The 19,023-nt window shown below is 35.3% G+C and overlaps 1 protein-coding gene across 1 annotated transcript in view; it reads right to left on the reverse strand.

The window, feature by feature from the left end:
• Positions 1-19,023, reverse strand: part of LOC145661439 (methyl farnesoate epoxidase-like) — an 85,702-nt gene that overhangs the window by 26,763 nt on the left and 39,916 nt on the right. Inside the window, exons 3-5 of the mRNA XM_081726746.1 lie at positions 12,123-12,368; positions 7,252-7,667; positions 2,746-2,851 (exon numbers count right to left, since the gene is read on the reverse strand). Coding sequence (XP_081582872.1) covers positions 2,746-2,851; positions 7,252-7,667; positions 12,123-12,368 — 768 coding nt within the window. The remainder of the gene's footprint in view (positions 1-2,745; positions 2,852-7,251; positions 7,668-12,122; positions 12,369-19,023) is intronic.

A 19,023-nucleotide genomic window follows, 5' to 3' on the forward strand; every position in this document is an offset into this window, starting at 1 on the left:
AATTCCGGTTTTAGTGGAGAATTCAAAATAAGATATTGTAGAAAACCTTTTCTCGCTATCTAGTACTGTTTTTACTTTATAACGATCAACATTAAATCCGAAAGTGACTGATGTTTTTTCCACTTTCAGCTTAAATACAGGCTTAGGTGAAAGACGGTATCTACTCTTAGAATGTAAAGTTCATTCCAAGAAAACAATGATCCTCACTCTCTTATCATTTTTTGCCCTATCTAGATCAACACTGAAACCAGAATTTGTAAGTATATTTCTATCATTTTCGGTTTAAGTAGAGAGTTAAAGATGGAGATGGAACGTGCTCTTGAGCCCAGTAAACCTCTTCTTGTCGTCTATTGACATTTTGGCTCTGTAGCGATTAACCCACAAACGCCCAAGACCAGTTTTATTCGTTAGCAACTGCCTTGAACAATACCGTGTTACATCGAAAACCTGAGAAGAAAACTAAACGAAATTCGTACAACAAGAGAACGGGTAGTGTGCCTGAAGTGGAACAACGGGGGTTTGGCTAACTGAATGATAATGCCCATGTAACGTAGTGAAAAATAAAGTGGATCACTGGTGGCACAAGGGGCGTTTGTGGGTTTAACTTTAAAACTGGAAACGATTGATTTCTACCATTTCCCACTTGGATATTTCTACTATCAACGAATCAAATTTGTTACGTTTGATCCTCCATATAGAAGAAGCTATGAAAGAATTCTTTGAGAAAAACGAAAAAGGTGTAAAAGTAAATGGTCAAGTTTTCAGCACAATAAGATTTGCTGATAACATAGCATTGATAGCGGAGAACGATGAGGACTTGCAGGAAGCACTTTCAAACTTGAACGACCAACTGGAGTAAACATGCAAAATGAAGATAAACAAGAAGAAAACCAAAGTGATAAAATGCACAAGAGCAGGACAGGAAGGGACAAACTATGGCTAGATAGAGAGAAAATTGAAGACATTAAGACGTTCCCCTATTTAGGAAGTGTAATATCCTCGGACGGAAGAAGTGAAAAAGAGACACGTTCCAGAATAGCGCAGGCTAAACAAGCATTCAATAGGAAAAGAGGACTACTAACATCAAGAAATGTGTCGTTGGACGTTCGTAAACGATTTATTCAGACCCTGGTATGGAGCGTGCCGCTTTACGGATCAGAGACATGGACATTGAGAAAAGCTGAAATATCCAAGCTGGAAGCATCTGAAATGTGGCGTTGGCGCATATCATGGATCGAAAGGAAAAGGAATGAAGACGTACTAAAGGAAGCTAATGAAGGACGACAGATTATGAAGATAATAGGAAAAAGAAGAAACAGCATGCTTGGCCATCTTATTCGGCACTCCGATTGCATCACCGTGTTGATAGATGGAAAGGCAGAAGAAACCCAAAAAGAGGAAGACCAAGGATAGAATATTTAGATGCAGTTACGAAGAAGAGGCCTTATCAAAGTATAAAACAGCTCTCCCAAGAGAGAGAAAAGTTTTAAAATTTCCACGTTGCCCACCAACCTATGGTTGAGGTGAACAAGAAGATATAGCTTCTATGAACGAACTAAATTTGTCACGTTTGACCTTCTACATCTTGGGCAAAATTTATGATGATCGATCAAGGAATTCTTACTTGCTTTACTTTCTTAAATAAACTAGAAATACGAAATCATTGAACACAACAGCGTTTATTAAAAATAATAAATGTGTAACAGTTTCGCCAACTAACTGAACATATTGGCTTCATCTTGGTAAAGTTACAGTGTCTGATGAAGCCAATATGTTCAGTTATTTGGCGAAACTGTTACACATTTGTTATTTTTAAATAAGCATTGCTTTGTTTAGTGATAAATTAAAAATACAAATCACTGAACAAAGCAATGCTTATTTAAAAATGATAAATGTGTAACAGATTTGCCAACTAACTGAACATATTGGCTTCATCTTGGTAAAGTTACAGTGTCTGATGAAGCCAATATGTTCAATTATTTGGCGAAACTGTTACACATTTATTATTTTTAAATAAGCATTGCTTTGTTTAGTGATAAATTAGAAATACAAATCACTGAACAAAGCAATGCTTATTTATAAAATAATAAATGTGTAACAGTTTCGCCAACTAACTGAACATATTGGCTTCACCAGACACTGTAACCTTTAGAAGATGAAGCCAATATGTTCAGTTAGTTGGCGAAACTGTTACACATTTATTATTTTTAAATAAGCATTGCTTTGTTCAGTGATTTGTATTTCTAATTTGTCACTAAACAAAGCAATGCTTATTTAAAAATAATAGATGTGTAACAATTTCGCCAACTAACTGAACATATTGGCTTCATCTTGTTAAGGTTACAGTGTCTGAAGAAGCCAATATGTTCAGACATTTGGCGAAACTGTTACACATTTATTATTTTTAAATAAACGCTGTTGTGTTCAGTGATTTCGTATTTCTAGTTTAAGTTATTCTTAATCATCTCAGGGACATGTATAAAGGGGTAAACCAAATTCTTTAAGAATAATGATAATTAATGTTTAAGCAATTCATGAACTGGTGATAAAATGAAAATAAAGAGTAATACTCCAAGAAAAGCCATGCACAATCTTTTGTTCTCTGCTATACAAGATCAAGTAATTTAGGATTGACCGCTGATCTTGCACATCAAAGGTAAGTATCGTTCCACTCAGAGACTTATGTCTCCACATTTATTGATGAAAATGAATCTTTAGTATTAATTATTCTTAAATGAATCTTACCTGATATATTTAAGGTTTGCTGTTCTTCTTTTGCTATCAGCATGAAATCAAGGAGATCCTTTGGATTATCCTTATCTAAAACTTGTTTATGTTCCTCAATTTCTTTCTGAAAGTGATGAAAAAAGAACTATGAAATTACTTTTATACCAAAAAGCTGACATTGTTAAAGATTTCAAATTGTATTGAACACAAATTTAGGATTTAGGATTTAGATTTCTGGGCTCTCGGCATCTATGGCCATTTAGCCCATCACGTTTGAGCACATTATCCGGGGAAATGGAAGAAAGGAAGCGGCCTGGAAGCTATAAGTTAGGTACCACTCCGGTATTTTCCTGGTGTGAATGAGGAAAATCCAGGAAATCGTCATTCAGGGTGGCTGGCCTGAAAAAACGTTTTACACTTTTTTTGACCGAATGCCCCCGCTGGGAATCGAACCCGGGACCGGTCGCACCGAAGGCGAAAGTGTTAGCCTCTACGCTACGCGGGGCCACCTCAACACAAATTTATAGACAGTAGTACAACAAGAATTAATTTCTTATTTGGATGCTTCCAAGGAAAGAATGTGTTAAGTTCAACTCTTATGGAGAACAACTTCAAGAAAATACTTTCCACGGTTTCCCTTGGTACCGATTTTCTTTGACAATTTTCTAAAAGTTATTGGAACATACTTCCCCCCTGTATCTAATGAAAGCAGTACAAACTACTCCTTAAATTTATATCATGACATTGTTCCCTCGAATTGTGGAAAACGGACCTAACGGTAGTATATTCTCATCTTTTCCTGCACAGGACAAAATGGTAGTAGCTTTTTTTTTTAAAAAAATAGATAACTAATTTGTTTTGGTTGTGAATATGTTGAAAAATAACAAAACCAACTAACTAGTTACAATCTTCTGCAGTCATATGTCTATAGCTGGGTAGGCTAAGCTACGTTGTATAGGTTAGGTTAAGTAGTAGATAAGATTAGATGAGGTAGTATACAATGTTAGATTAGGTAGCAAACAAGGTTGGCTCAGGTAGTACGTAAGGTTAGGTAGGTAAGGTTAGTTCAGGTAGTATATAAGGTTAGGTTAGATAGTAGATAACCTTATGTTAGGTAGTGGGAAAGATTAGGCTAGTAGTAATAAGATTAGGATAGGTGGTATGTAAGGTTATGTTAGGTAGTGAGAAAGGTTAGGATAGTAGTAAATAAGGTTAGGATAGGTACTATGTAAGATTAAGTCAGGTAGTGAGAAAGGGTTAACGAACACTCTTCGAACAATTACTAAGAAGAAAACACACATGGACAAGACCAGTAGACAAAGAAAGATATCAAATAGACTATACACTGGTCCGACAAGCATTTAGAAATCAAGTGAAGAACAGTAAGAGTTACCCAGGAGCAGATGTTGACTCAGACCATAATTCAGTTTTGATGAAGAGTGAACTCCGACTAAAGAGGAAACGGGTGGTAGCACCAAAGAAAAGATGGAACACAATCAAGCTAAGAAGAGATGAAAACACGAAAAGGGAATTTGAAAATGCGACAGACAAAGAGACGTCTACGGAAGCTTTAGCATGTGATGACATCGACTCGAAATGGGAAGCCATGAAAGCAGGGATTAGAAAAGCTGCCGACGAGCACATACGAAGAGAAACGAGAACCCAATATAAACCCTGGATAACAGCAGAAATATTGGAAATGATGGAGCAAAGAAGACAGTTCGAGATAACAAACAAAGAAGAGAAATACAGAAGGTGCAGAAATGACATCAACAGAGAAGTAAAGAAGGCCAGAAAAACCTGGATTAACAATTTATGCAAAGAAATTGAGGAAAATATAGTCAAAGGCAACACATAAACGGCATATAGAAAGGTTAGAAAACAGTTCGGTGAGAAAAAGAAACCCACAAACATTATCATAGACAAGGGCGGAACAACGCTAATAGAAGACGAGCAGATAACAAAAAGATGGAAGGAATACGTTGAAGAACTCTACAAAGGAGATAGAGTGAACGAAGAAGAGATAGAGAAGGAAGAAGACGTCTATGAAAATGAATTAGGACCATCAATTTTACAGTGCAAATTTGACAATGCTTTGGAAAAAATCCAACATGGTAAAGCCCCAGGAATAGATCAAATACAAACGGAAGTGATTAAGAATCTCGGGACAGCAACAAAGAAGAAAATATTTAATCTTATTAATGAAATGTACATCTCGGGAAAAATACTAAGAGACCTCGAGAAAAGCATATTGGTACATATCCCGAAGAGGAAAGGCGCACGGAAAAGATAAGAACACAGAACGTTAAGTTTGCTTTCCCATGCATCAGAAATACTGTGCCAAATTATCGCACAACGAATAGAGAGGAAGATTGAAGAACGGTTATCAGAGGACCAGTTTGGATTTAGTAGGAAAAGAGAAACAAGGAAAGCAATACTGAGTCTACGGTTGGTCATGGAACAGCACATCAGAATAAACAAACCAATTCTGATAACATTTGTAGATATAGAGAAAGCTTTTGACAACGTAGATTGGAATATCATCCACAGAGCGTTGAAGAATCTGAAAGTAAATTACAGAGACAGAAAAATAATATACCAACTTTATAGGAACAAAACAGCTGTTATAGGAAGAGATCAGAAGGAAGCAAGAATAAATTAAGGAGTGAGGCAAGAATGTGCACTTTCACTTCTTTTGTTCAACGGCTATATCGAAGAGGCTGTGAAAGAATTCTTGAATAAAAAAGAGAAAGGCGTAAAAGTAAATGGCCAGGTTTTCAGCACAATAAAGTTTGCTGATGACAGTGCTGATGACATAGCATTGATAGCGGAGAACGATGAGGAAGTGCAGGAAGCACCTTCCAACTTGAACGACCAAATGGGAAAAACATGCAAAATGAAGATAAATAAGAAGAAAACGAAAGTGATAAAGTGCAAAAGAGCAGGACAGGAAGGGACAACCTATGGCTAGATGGAGAAAAAATCGAAGACATTAAGACGTTCTTCTATTTAGGAACAAGGAAAGCAATACTGAGTCTAGGGTTGATCATGGAACAGCACATCAGAATAAACAAACCAATTCTGATAACATTTGTATATATAGAGAAAGCTTTGATGGAAGAAGTGAAAAAGACGTAAGTTCCAGAATAGCGTAGCCTAAACAAGCATTCAATAGGGAAAGAGGACTACTAACATCAAGAAATGTGTCGCTGGACGTTCGTAAACGATTTTTTTTTTTAGACACTGGTATGGAGCGTGGACCTTTACGGATCGGAGACGTAGAGATTGAGGAAAGCTTAAATATCCAAGCTGGATGCATTTGAAATGTGGTGTTGGCGTAGAATGTTGCGAATATCATGGACCGAAAGGAAAAGGAATGAAGACGTACTAAAGAATGCTAATGAAGAACAACAGATCTTGAAGATAATAGGAAAAAGAAGAAACAGCATGCTTGACCATCTTATTCGGCACTCCGATTGAAACACTGTGCTAATAGAGGAAAAGGCAGAAGGAAAACCAGGAAGAGGAAGACCAAGGATAGAATATCTAGATGCAGTTACGAAGAAGAGGCCTTATCAAAGTATAAAACAGCTCTCCCAAGAGAGAGAAAAAATTTAAAATTTCCAAGTTGCCCACCAACCTATGGTTGAGGTGAACAAGAAGATAACGCATAAGTTTAGATTAGGTAGTAGATAAGATTAAGCTATTTAGCGAGAAAAAGTTGGAGTAGTAGTTGATACAGTTATGTTAAATAGCATATAAGATTAGATTAGGTAGTAAATAAGGTTAGTTAGGTAGTAAATAAGAGTAGATTAGATAGTGAGAAAGATAAGATTAGTAGTAGATAAAATTAGATTAAAAAGTAGATAAGATTAAGTTATACTACTGTTTTTAACTTTTTAAATGTGAATAAACATTTGGTCGAATTCGACCCAACCGTACCGCCTATGCACCATACTAGAGGAGGGTTAAGTGAATGGTATTGAAGTTACACACCCATCCATAATTATTCCCTGTCACATTTTATCTATTTGTCTAGTAATAGCTATGACCTCTTATTTTATTAATAAATAGTTGCATACAATACCCATTTAGATACAATTCCCAATCGTAGAGTGTCTAATACTTCAAGACTTTTGGTTTCCTCAGTGACAATTACAGGGACTTTTTTATGTTTATAACATGTTAAACCAAGTCCTCACTCTAAACCACTTAAAACTGATTAATCTAAACGGCGTGACATCTTGGTATTTGAAGGCGACGCGCCAAGTTCCCTTTAAACGCTGCTAGCAAATGAGAGGCAAGCGGTATTGCCATGTTTATTTTGTACACATCCACGTCTATCCTCTTTCACCTGATCGCGCTGTAGTTTGTCTGCTTAGCCCTAGTCACACCCCTTTACCACTTGGCAACGTCACGCCACAGCTTGCGTTTTATTTGTTTAGCTGAAATGCCAAGATGTTTGTCACAGGCTTTAGCATTCTGCGTGTCAAAAAGTTTATAAATAAGTATCAGTTTACTAACCTTCATATAAGTTGAGAATATGTCCCTAAATCCAGTCAATGTATTGTATCCTGTTGCTTCTGGTAAAATATATCTTAGTGGCGGACACGTTACAAGAAATGCAAGATTAGATGCAGATTCATTGAATTTAATCATTAGTTTAAGCATTTTGTTTAAAGTCGGGTCATCGTAATTGAAGCGTGTACCGGCAACAAGTTGCCAAAGAACGTTTGTAATTGGTGCATAAAACGAATAATTCATTCTCGATATGACTTTTCCTGAAACACTGCTGCACTTTTGTAAATAAGATAGATATTCTTCAGCTTCGTATAACATAAGTTGCTCCATTCGGCTTTTCCCAAAACCTAGGTCTCTCAGACATTTCAAGGTCGTTCTCCGGTGAAACTTCCACTTGGGTCCAGCTAAAAAAGTAAGTCCTAAAAAAACAAATTAGTTTTAATAAGATAGATATACCACAAGTAAGTAACCTTTAAAAAATGTTTTGTAAACAATGCTAACATTAAATGCAGTAAAAAGTTTTTTTATTAGGTAAAATGAAGAAATGGAATTAAGAATAGAAAGCATTGTGAGCTCAATGCTTTTATTGAATGCACTAAAAATAAGTTTTTGTGGAGTAAAATAAAGAAGTAAGATTAAGATTAAAAGCGTTGGGTGCTCAATGCTTTTATTAAATGAACTAAAAAGAAGTTTTTTGAGGAGTTAAATGAAGAAGTGAGATTAAGATTAAAAGCATTGGGCACTCAATGCTTTTATTATATGCACTATAAATTTTTATGGTTGAACACTAAATGCTTTTATTAAATGCACTAAAAAGTTTTTAAGAGATGACATAAAGAAATGGTATTAATACTAAAAGCTTGGACGCTCCTCCAAAAATTGAGAGGGTTAAACCTTTTATAGATACTAAGGTGTTATAGTCGATAAGAGAAACATCACATAAACATTAAATTGACCCACTGCTTTTAGTGTTAAATCATTTCTTCATTGTAGTCCACAAAATAACTCATTTCTAGAGCATTTTATAAAAGTGTTGTATTTAGGATATTATTGACATACAAGTCTTTATTCAAAGTCCTGCAAACAATTCTTTATGTTAACGTTTATTTAACTTGAAAATACTATACAATTGCAATGTGTAGACTTACATAATTTAGTAAGAACGTTTTAAATATGTTCTTCTTTTTCTCGTTGTACTTAATATACAGGGTGGACAATTTATCTTGATCCTTCGCTATAACGGAGAAACCAAAAAAAGGAGGAAAGCGAAACTTTGCACCAAGCAACTATAAAGAGGGGGACATCTTTGCATGTATTAACCAAAAACACCCAACAGTGTTGCCATTCCAATATAAAGATATATTTTTTCAAATGCCATTATGCCAGGTTATTATATATTTCAACTCAACATGTCAAATGCAAACATAAAATACTACACTTGTTATTTAGTGTTGCAAACTAAGAATATTCTAGTACCACAAACATTAAAAGTATGGCATCCTCTTACACACATAAAGCACAACGGAGATAAACAGTATAATACGCATCGAGAATACCCTAGCATTGGAGACCATAATCATAGTATGATTTGTTTCAAATGAATTGGAATGAAGTTACCAGAAATTGAAAAATTTTTAAATGATTTATTACGAAAAAATGCTGAGATATGTATCACATCTAGTCCCTTATATGTTATGTAATGCATGTTTAAATTATTTTGTCATTTACAGCACTTCGATATCTCAAACCATTCCGAAGATATGATAAGCATTGCTGAAGTTTGCAACATTGCTTAAATCATATAGTTGCGCGAACTTGAAATTACGTCTACTAAAACTATTGCTATAATGCTACAAAAGAAAAGGAAAACAACCATTTTAAATATTTTCCATAAGTATGCCATTTTCAGCAGTGTTGCGAACTTGATCAATACTTATCATATTTCGGGAAAGATTCGAGATATCGAAATGCTGTAAACGGTAACATAATTGACACATCCATTTCAAACCATACAAGTAACTAGATATGATGCTTATCTCGGCATTTTTTTTAAATAATTTCAAAAAATTCAAATTTTTAAACCCTTGAAAGTTCGTTTTTATTCACTCAAAAATAGTCATACCATGACCATTGTGTTCAAAGCTAAGGTACTTTCGATGTGTATTATACTGTCCATTTCCGTTGTGTTGTATGTTTTAGAGGCTTCTAAACTTTGAATATTTGTGATACTATAACATTCTTAGTTTGCAACATTGAATAATAAATATGGTATTTTTAGTTTTCGTTTGACACGTTTACTTGAAATGTGTAATAATCTGACGTAGTGCCATTTGAAAAAAATTGGGTTGGCAACATTGTTTATTGACTGTTTCTAATTAATAGAAACAGAGATGTCCCCCTCTTTATAACTAGTTGCTTGGTGCAAAGTTTTGCTTTTCGCCCACTTTTGGTTTTTCTGTTATAGCTGATGATCAAGATAAATTGTCCTTGTATATACACTCAAAATAGCATATGTGTTACCTCTAGCTCTTACTAGACCTCAACCTCAAATGGCTCTTACTCGGCTTTGACCTCAAAATAGTATATGTGTTAGCCTAACTCTCACTCGCCATCGACCTCAAAACAGTTTATGTGTGAGGCTTAGCTCTTACTTACCATTGCTTTCCAAATGAATTCTCGCCTTTGCCTTATTTCGACTTCGACCTCAAAATAGTTTATGTGTAAACCTTAGCTCTCACTCACCCTCAGAAAACAATTTATTACTCCTAGCTTTTACTTGCCCTTAACCCAAAATAGTTTTATTCTTACTTATCTTTGCTCTCCGTACCTATTCTCTCCCTTGTTTTCAATAGTCATCGACCTTAAATAGCCTATATGTTAACCCAAGCTCTTACTATACCTCAATCTCAAATAGCTCTTACTCGCCGTCGACCTCGAAATAGTATATGTATGAGCCCTAGTCCTCACACGCCATCAATCTCAAAATAGTTTATGTGTTAGGCTCAGCTCTTACTTACCCTTGCTATTTAAATGTATTCTCGCCATTACCGTGTTTCATCTTCGACCACAGAACAGTGTATGCGTTAGCCTTAGCTCTTACTGACCCTCAAAATAGTCTTTGTATTAGCCTAATTCTTACTTATCCTTGCTCTCAGTACATATCCCCGTTCTTGCCTCCAATGGCTATCGACCTCAAATAGCCTATATGTTAGCCATAACTCTCACTAGGCTTCAACCTCAAATAGTTCTTACTGGCCTCAAAATAGTATATGTGTTAGCCCTAGTTTTCACTGGCCTTCGACCTCCAAGTAGTTTATGTGTTAGGCTTTGCTCTCATTTTTTATTCAATTTTTACTATTTACAATTCATTACTTTGGACAATTTTATTATTTGTTACAATCGTAATATACTGTTTTTCATTTTCAATATGTTCATGCGCCGCTTATCCTTCGTTATCATATTAATAGTGTGATAATTATATGTAAAACAGGCAAATTCGGCCATCTTGGCACATGCCATTTTAGTACATATTCTTATTTCAAACAAATTTAGTGAAGCAGTTCCAGGATTCTAAGGCCGAGTCTTTCTTTATAATCTCCCGTAAGGGAAGTAATTAAAACTGAAAAACTTAACTAAATATCCAACATTCAGCATTAGAAGCACAGTTCAGTGGAAAAAAAAAAAAAACTGGTGCGAAAACTTATCACTGTTCATAGTGAAGAAAATAAGACAAGACACACGTCGTTTTATAAGGTCTGTTAATATACAAACATAAAAATTAAGCAGATTTAATGTCCAATTAAGGATTTTCAACAAAGGAATCTCATAAGTATTTGATTTCAGAACCAAGCAATATAAGTAGCAAATATTTATCTTTTAAGATAGGGCTAACACATATACTATTTTGAAGTAGATTGCGAGTAAGAGCAAGGACGAAAATACATTTTGAGAATAAGACTAAGTGAGAGCTCCATTGAAGTCGATGACGAGTGAAAGCTAGGGCTAATAGATAGGCTATTTTGAGGGCGAGTGAGAGACAAGGCTAATACATAGACTATTTTGAGGTCGAAGGCGTTAGCCAATACTTAGCGTTTACAGCGTCATCTCTTATTCCCGATTTAGTAAGTTTATATATCATTCTAACACAGGTGTAGGTTGAACGACATGTGTTGTTTTATATATAGTAAGCTCTCCTTCGATCTCGATGGCAATTAGCCTATGACTTAACCCAAGGTTTCACTGAACTTGAACCTCAAAATAGCTTGTGTTAGCTAGAGCTCTCTTGTGCCTCACCCCAAAATGTGTCTTTGTCCTCCCTCACATTTAAAATGGGGAAAAGTTAAGGATTTGGCGCTCCTCATAAGAGTAAAATCAGTGTGGATGCTCATGTCTGTAACTAATATATTCTAATGGAACATTTCAGTACAAATTCCAGCAAAAATTGTTTAGAGATAATAACTTTGTTTAGTTGTTCTTTAGTTTAAAACCTTAAGAACTTCAATACAAAGAGGTAATTTTTTGAAAGTCTAATGACTTGCCTAAAAGAGGTCACAACACTTTGTTTCGGTGTTAATTCATTAAGTATTCGATTACAAGTTCATTCAGGGATGCAAATAACCACTCGCCCACTCGCTCGGGGCGAGTGGTTTATCGGTGCGGGCGAGTATTTAATATCATATCGAAGGTAAGTAAATGATTTCTATTGTGGGATGTGGACTAGTAGTTTTTTCTTGTGCTACTAAAATTTTGTTGCTTATTTGCATCCCTGATATATATATATATATATATATATTACAGAAAAGAGAGATAATATTTTGTCGTGTACAAAAGATAGACATAAACATTATAATATAATGATAAAAATGATTACACACCTCCTACTCCATCGTAGAAAAAATCGTGAATAGGAACTCCCAAACGACCTGAAGAATCTTCATGCTGGAGAAATTCTCTAATAGCTGTTTCTCCATTGACGACAATAGCCAAATTGCTGAAAATTGTTATCAATGCGACGGGCCCATATTCTTCACCCACAGAAGAGAGAAACTTGCTCCAGGATCTATTCTCCTTCCATTTTAAAATGAGGGAATTGCTTTTTAAGAATGGTAACTTCGTAATACCTGTAAATGATAAAAATAGCATAATAATAACTGTTGTTCACACGAGTACAGTAGAATGTATGTGTAACCGTAGACAAAAGTATGTTGGATATAACTAAAGAAGAAGAGAGGAAATAATTTCTCCGGAAATTTTACACTAATGAAGGCGATGAAAGCCATACAGGTTGACCCATAATTCTGAATATGATGTATGAGTGATTGTAGTACTTGTATTTCTCGACAAAAAGGTTTCGATATGGCAATACCGTGTAGCGTGAAAATAAGAATAACGGTCACACTACCAGAGCGACAGTGACTGAACGAAATTTTCCCGAACCGCTGGATCGGTCTGTAGACTGGCCAGCTCGATCTACCGTTATTCCATACGATAACCCTTGGACGAAAACAAGTTTAGGAATTGTTTTTTATGCATGTAAGTTACTTCTTAAAATGTACACGTGTTGATAATACCTAGGTAATAATAATAAATGTATAATAAATTATATCAATTGGATATTTAATATAGAACTGCCATTTTAGCAGTTTTTAGGGAATGTGTTAATACAAATACTCAAATCAAAATTCTACTTAAAACTAATAAAAAACTAATGTTTATTTTTCTTTCGCAACTGCAAATCTGACTTCTTATAACTCTGTCAAATTATAATTTTTAAAGATGTGTTCCACGTTCGTCTTTTTACACATGAAAACCCTACTTCTGTTACTAGGAAAAAAACTAATTTATCATAATAGAAAATACACTGAAGAGTTCTTACGAAGCAATTTCTACAATGCAAGGAAATATTCTATTTAAATATGAAAATAACATTATGAAATAATTGAGTTAATCTTTATTTACAGTAAATTATATATGGGAGTTTTTTTTTTTTTTTAAAGAAAGTTGAACTTCTTGTCAACTGATATGGATTAATTTACACTTTTGTTAGTAGACGCCATTTTAATCGGTTTTCAATAGTTAAGTAACCATCGTTTTCAATAAAATAAATTTCACATTTTCTCAGAAGATCGTGCTTAAGTGCTTACATGCATAGTTTATGGAATATTAAATTAATATTTTCTGTACATGAAATGCTAATATACATATCAAATCAAAAATATTGTAATAACTTCGCATGGTTTCTACTCGGTATATAACATTATTGCATCATACATAAATATAAATTTCTTGTGCTATTCAAATTCCATAATTCACATTTCACTACTTATAATAATAACGAACTCATTATTTATAACAATTATTCCAATTTCATCAGCTTTTCTGGGTCACTAAAGATGCATCTGTACCATAATCAAAATACTCAGGTAATAAAATCCAGTGTTGCCACACTTGGTACAAATGTACCAGATTCAGCCTTTTTTGTCATTCATTGACCCGTTGGTACCATGCTGGCATTTTCAGCCCCTTTGTGAATAACTTGGTACAATTTTACCCAATTCAGCACTATTTAACAAATATTGTCACATTTTCAAAAGTTCACGTTACTCATACTTTGTTGGACTCTTAAGAAATGCTGGTGAACATTCATTCTGTGACGTTGCACCGCATAACGCTACAAAATTCATGTGGAAAATTCGCAATTCGAACTTTACCGGGAAACAAATGACGCTAGATGGGCGTATCCGCATCGCGCAGGAAGGAGACGAGAAAGAAGCAGTGTGGTGGAAATTTTCGCGTGATTTTTTTTTTTTTAAGTACACACACGTTGAATCAAGTGTTGCATATTCTGAAGAAGAACAGCGGGTGCTGAAGTAAGTCTATAATTTATGTGTCGTTGGAAAGATTCTACATCAAAACAATAATAGCAGCAGTGCCGTACCGTGTAAAATCAGCGCCTGGGCGAGAATATACGACGGCGCCGCCGTACATGTGACTGAGGTCGATTGACCAGCCGCAAAGCGCCACTATGTTTGGCGCGAAGCGTAATAAAATTTTTAAAAGTAAACCCTTGTTTTCCTTGATTTTCAAAACTTTTTCTTACTTTTTTCCCTCAATTTTATACATATATTTCTTTTTCCTTCAGATTTTTGCGCCCCCTTACTTCGGCGCCCGGAACCTTTCCCCTAACGGCATTGTGTAGCACGGAAAAATACATTGACTTAGTTGCCAGCTTACCGGGTTAAGTTGTTTACTAGTGACGCCATATTGACGAATATAAAAATACCCGAACATTTCTGCGTTTTAGAGATCTATATCGACGCGTTGTAACAAACTTTATGTATAGGCCTGAAGTTAGATCAGGGATGATCATACGTGGGCAAAAATATTTTGCTTTTTGACAAAAAATGAATTCATTCCTTTTTGTTTCAATTTGGTACTATTTTTCAGCCCACTCCAGAGCTAGGACTGTGGCAACACTGATCAAATCTAAATATTTGTGAGAATTAGTTTTATGAACGTCAGCAGAGGACAATTCTTTAAACAAAGTAAAAAGTATCCATTAAACTGTACTTGTTCCATTGATATTTATCTGCTGTGACTATATGTGCAATAATACGTATTACTTTACGGAACAAAGCTGGTTTGAAAAACTTTGCCAATACTATAAATTTGAATTGAATTGAAGAAAAAAAAACATTTTTACTTATAGGTTAAGTTCCAAAGTTGGGCGTCCGTTTCCAGCAAAAAATTTGAAATTTACAGGGAAGATATGGATAATTTGATCGTTTGTGTGCTTGATAATATATAAGGATCTCGAAAAATATCTTTATTTGTTATATATAAATGGTTACAAACATGGGACTATTTGGCAAGCCGAGAGAACTATTTCGCGCAAGGTAACAAAATAGTTGCATTGTGGGAAACTAACGAGAATTTATTTATCAACATGGCGGAAAATATACGGAAACGATGCACAGGATGTGAACTGACTGTGTTAAATTTCGTGCAGCAATACGTTCATAACGAGCAAAATATTTTAAACCTATGTGAAGAGCATGAATTAATGAACCTAAGAACAAATTGTGCGAAGTGTGGAAAGGAGGTGACAGCGAAGAAACGTGCAGAAAGTTATAGTTTTCAGTACGAATCGAAATACTAAGGTAAGTGAAGAAAACTATATTAATTAGAGTTTAATGAAAAGACTGAACTCGCTAACGCTCGCTCGGCAATACTGTGTGAATTAAATAGTAAACTTTGTTCTGACGTCAAAGGGCACCTTTGTTGTATATGCAAACCAGACCTAACCTCTCCCCTACCTCACGATGTAACAAAAGGAACCCTAAAGTCAGTTAAGAACGTAGGAATTGAAAAATTATGAATTTTAATAGCTTTTATGAAGATTTTGCTCGAAAAGTATCGGACGCCCAACTTCGGAATAAATGTCTTATTTATTAACATTCTTTCAATCTGCCCAAAATAATAATTTATATATGTAGGCTAGTAAATATATTGTGCAATCCTCGGAAATACAGCCATTTTACTCTATGGAAGGAGAGACTAAAATAAAACAAACCATGAATAAATAATGTTCCTTCTCTTTTCCATGTTTTCACAATTCAACTTCTGCCTAGTAAAACTAATTTGAACTGCACTATTAAAACAACCAGAACATTGTATCCACCTTTAAGGTATTTTGAAGAATCTTTTAACCAAAATAATGTTCCAGCTTACGGTACTGTCCAAGATTTACTGATCAATAAGCAGTGTTTCTTTCAGAAACTATGTTCCGGGGAGACAGACTTCGTATTCTGGGGGGCACTGTCAGAGCTCCGGGGTGCACTGCTCCCCTAAAAACATGTCTGTAAAAAACACTTTCAGTAAGTATATGAAACAAATCATGTCACTGATGAACTCCAAGCCTCACTGTTCACAAAACATTAGAAGTACTTTTGCAGTTATTTTTTTTTCAATTGTTTAATTCTAAGTGTTAGTTCTAAGTTTGTTCCAAGTGTAGGTATTTTCCCCAGTGTCTTTTATACTGGATTTTCTTTCACAATTTCAGTCCAATCCTTGCTTTTGGACATAACTAATTACACTTCAAGTGTATAACGAACCTTACTTCTGCTAACAGCAGCAAGATGTTACAATATATACAAGAACAGAAATTCCTCACGACTTCTTCCATTTTAAAGCACCACCAACTACTTAGTCTCAACCCCAGACGTTCAGCAAATGAGGGTTTTACAGGCCCATTTCCACGACAATGTTACATTAAAACAAATTGGAAATTAAACATATATTACAAGACTATGTATATTCTTCGCTTCTTTTCAATAATTATCGAAGTTTCTAAATAAATAATTTCTAAAATATTTATCAGTGTTCGGGCCTGGAATGTTTTTTACCATATCACTTTGACGATGAAACTTAGGGGAGGGGAAGATATTTAAAAATTATCGAAAATGACCGATATTAGTGTCGAATCCAAAGTTTTCGGGATCGCTGAGATGAACAGTGACGTTTCCGATGCCGATTAAATCCAGACTCAGCCCTTTATGTCCAAAATGAACTGTATTCTCCTCGTGAAAAATTGGAATTTTGCTAGTATTAAATAAATATTATAAATATACGAAATTGGCGACAAAATATGATAATATTAGTCTATTAAAAATGACATTATAGTAAAAATTAAAAATAAAATTTCTAACATGCAATATGTAGCTAGAAAAATTTTCTCGGTCAAGTTCGATAATAAAATCAATTCGTTAATATCTCAATGGGTAATGCTTACCTACGTCCGTTCGTTACACCACACGATAATCCTTGAACCAAAGAGAATTTTCGAATTTTCTTGCAATAGTTTGCTAGAGACATGATTTTGGACCGAGTTCGTTGTGCAACCTGTTAACACAGTCAATCCATTAATACCTTCAAGGTAACGGTGAATTTAACAATAGCTATCCTGAGAGATTATCTTGGCCGAATTCGTTAATGGAGTTAAGCCGTTAATATCTTCAGGGGTAACAGTGAATTTAACAATAGCTATCCTGAGCGATTTTCTTGGCCGAATTCGTTAATGGAGTCAATCCGTTAACATCTTCAGGGATAACAGTGAATTTGACGATAGCTATCCTGAGCGATTATCTTGGCCGAATTCGTTAATGGAGTTAAGCCGTTAATATCTTCAGGGGTAACAGTGAATTTAACAATAGCTATCCTGAGCGATTGTTTTGGCCGAATTCGTTAATGAAGTCAGTCCGTTAACATCTTCAGGGATAACAGTGAATTTAACGATAGCTATCCTGAGCGATTATCTTGGCCGAATTCGTTAATGGAGTAAAGCCGCTAACATCTTCACGGGTAACGGTGAATTTAACGATAGCTATCCTGAGTGATTATCTTGGCCGAATTCGTTAATGGAGTAAATCCGTTAACATCTTCAGGGATAACACTGAATATAACAATAGCTATCCTGAGCGATTATCTTGGCCGAATTCGTTAATGGAGTTAAGCCGTTAATATCTTCAGGGGTAACAGTGAATTTAACAATAGCTATCCTGAGCGATTGTTTTGGCCGAGTTCGTTAATGAAGTCAATCCGTTAACATCTTCAGGGATAACAGTGAATTTAACGATAGCTATCCTGAGCGATTATCTTGGCCGAATTCGTTAATGGAGTAAAGCCGCTAACATCTTCACGGGTAACGGTGAATTTAACGATAGCTATCCTGAGTGATTTTCTTGGCCGAATTCGTTAATGGAGTCAATCCGTTAACATCTTCAGGGATAACAGTGAATTTAACAATAGCTATCCTGAGCGATTATCTTGGCCGAATTCGTTAATGGAGTTAAGCCGTTAATATCTTCAGGGGTAACAGTGAATTTAACAATAGCTATCCTGAGCGATTGTTTTGGCCGAGTTCGTTAATGAAGTCAGTCCGTTAACATCTTCAGGGATAACAGTGAATTTAACGATAGCTATCCTGAGCGATTATCTTGGCCGAATTCGTTAATGGAGTAAAGCCGCTAACATCTTCACGGGTAACGGTGAATTTAACGATAGCTATCCTGAGCGATTGTTTTGGCCGAGTTCGTTAATGAAGTCAATCCGTTAACATCTTCAGGGATAACAGTGAATTTAACGATAGCTATCCTGAGCGATTATCTTGGCCGAATTCGTTAATGGAGTAAAGCCGCTAACATCTTCAAGGGTAACGGTGAATTTAACGATAGCTATCCTGAGTGATTATCTTGGCCGAATTCGTTAATGGAGTCAATCCGTTAACATCTTCAGGGATAACAGTGAATTTAACAATAGCTATCCTGAGCGATTATCTTGGCCGAATTCGTTAATGGAGTTAAGCCGTTAATATCTTGAGGGATAACAGTGAATTTAACAATAGCTATCCTGAGCGATTATCTTGGCCGAATTCGTTAATGGAGTAAAGCCGCTAACATCTTCACGGGTAACGGTGAATTTAACGATAGCTATCCTGAGTGATTATCTTGGCCGAATTCGTTAATGGAGTAAATCCGTTAACATCTTCAGGGATAACAGTGAATATAACAATAGCTATCCTGAGCGATTATCTTGGCCGAATTCGTTAATGGAGTTAAGCCGTTAATATCTTCAGGGGTAACAGTGAATTTAACAATAGCTATCCTGAGCGATTGTTTTGGCCGAGTTCGTTAATGAAGTCAGTCCGTTAACATCTTCAGGGATAACAGTGAATTTAACGATAGCTATCCTGAGCGATTATCTTGGCCGAATTCGTTA

Source organism: Thermobia domestica, chromosome 10 (genome assembly GCF_964235325.1).
Source record: "Thermobia domestica chromosome 10, izTheDome1.hap1.1, whole genome shotgun sequence".
NCBI classification, from domain to species: Eukaryota; Metazoa; Arthropoda; class Insecta; order Zygentoma; family Lepismatidae; genus Thermobia; species Thermobia domestica.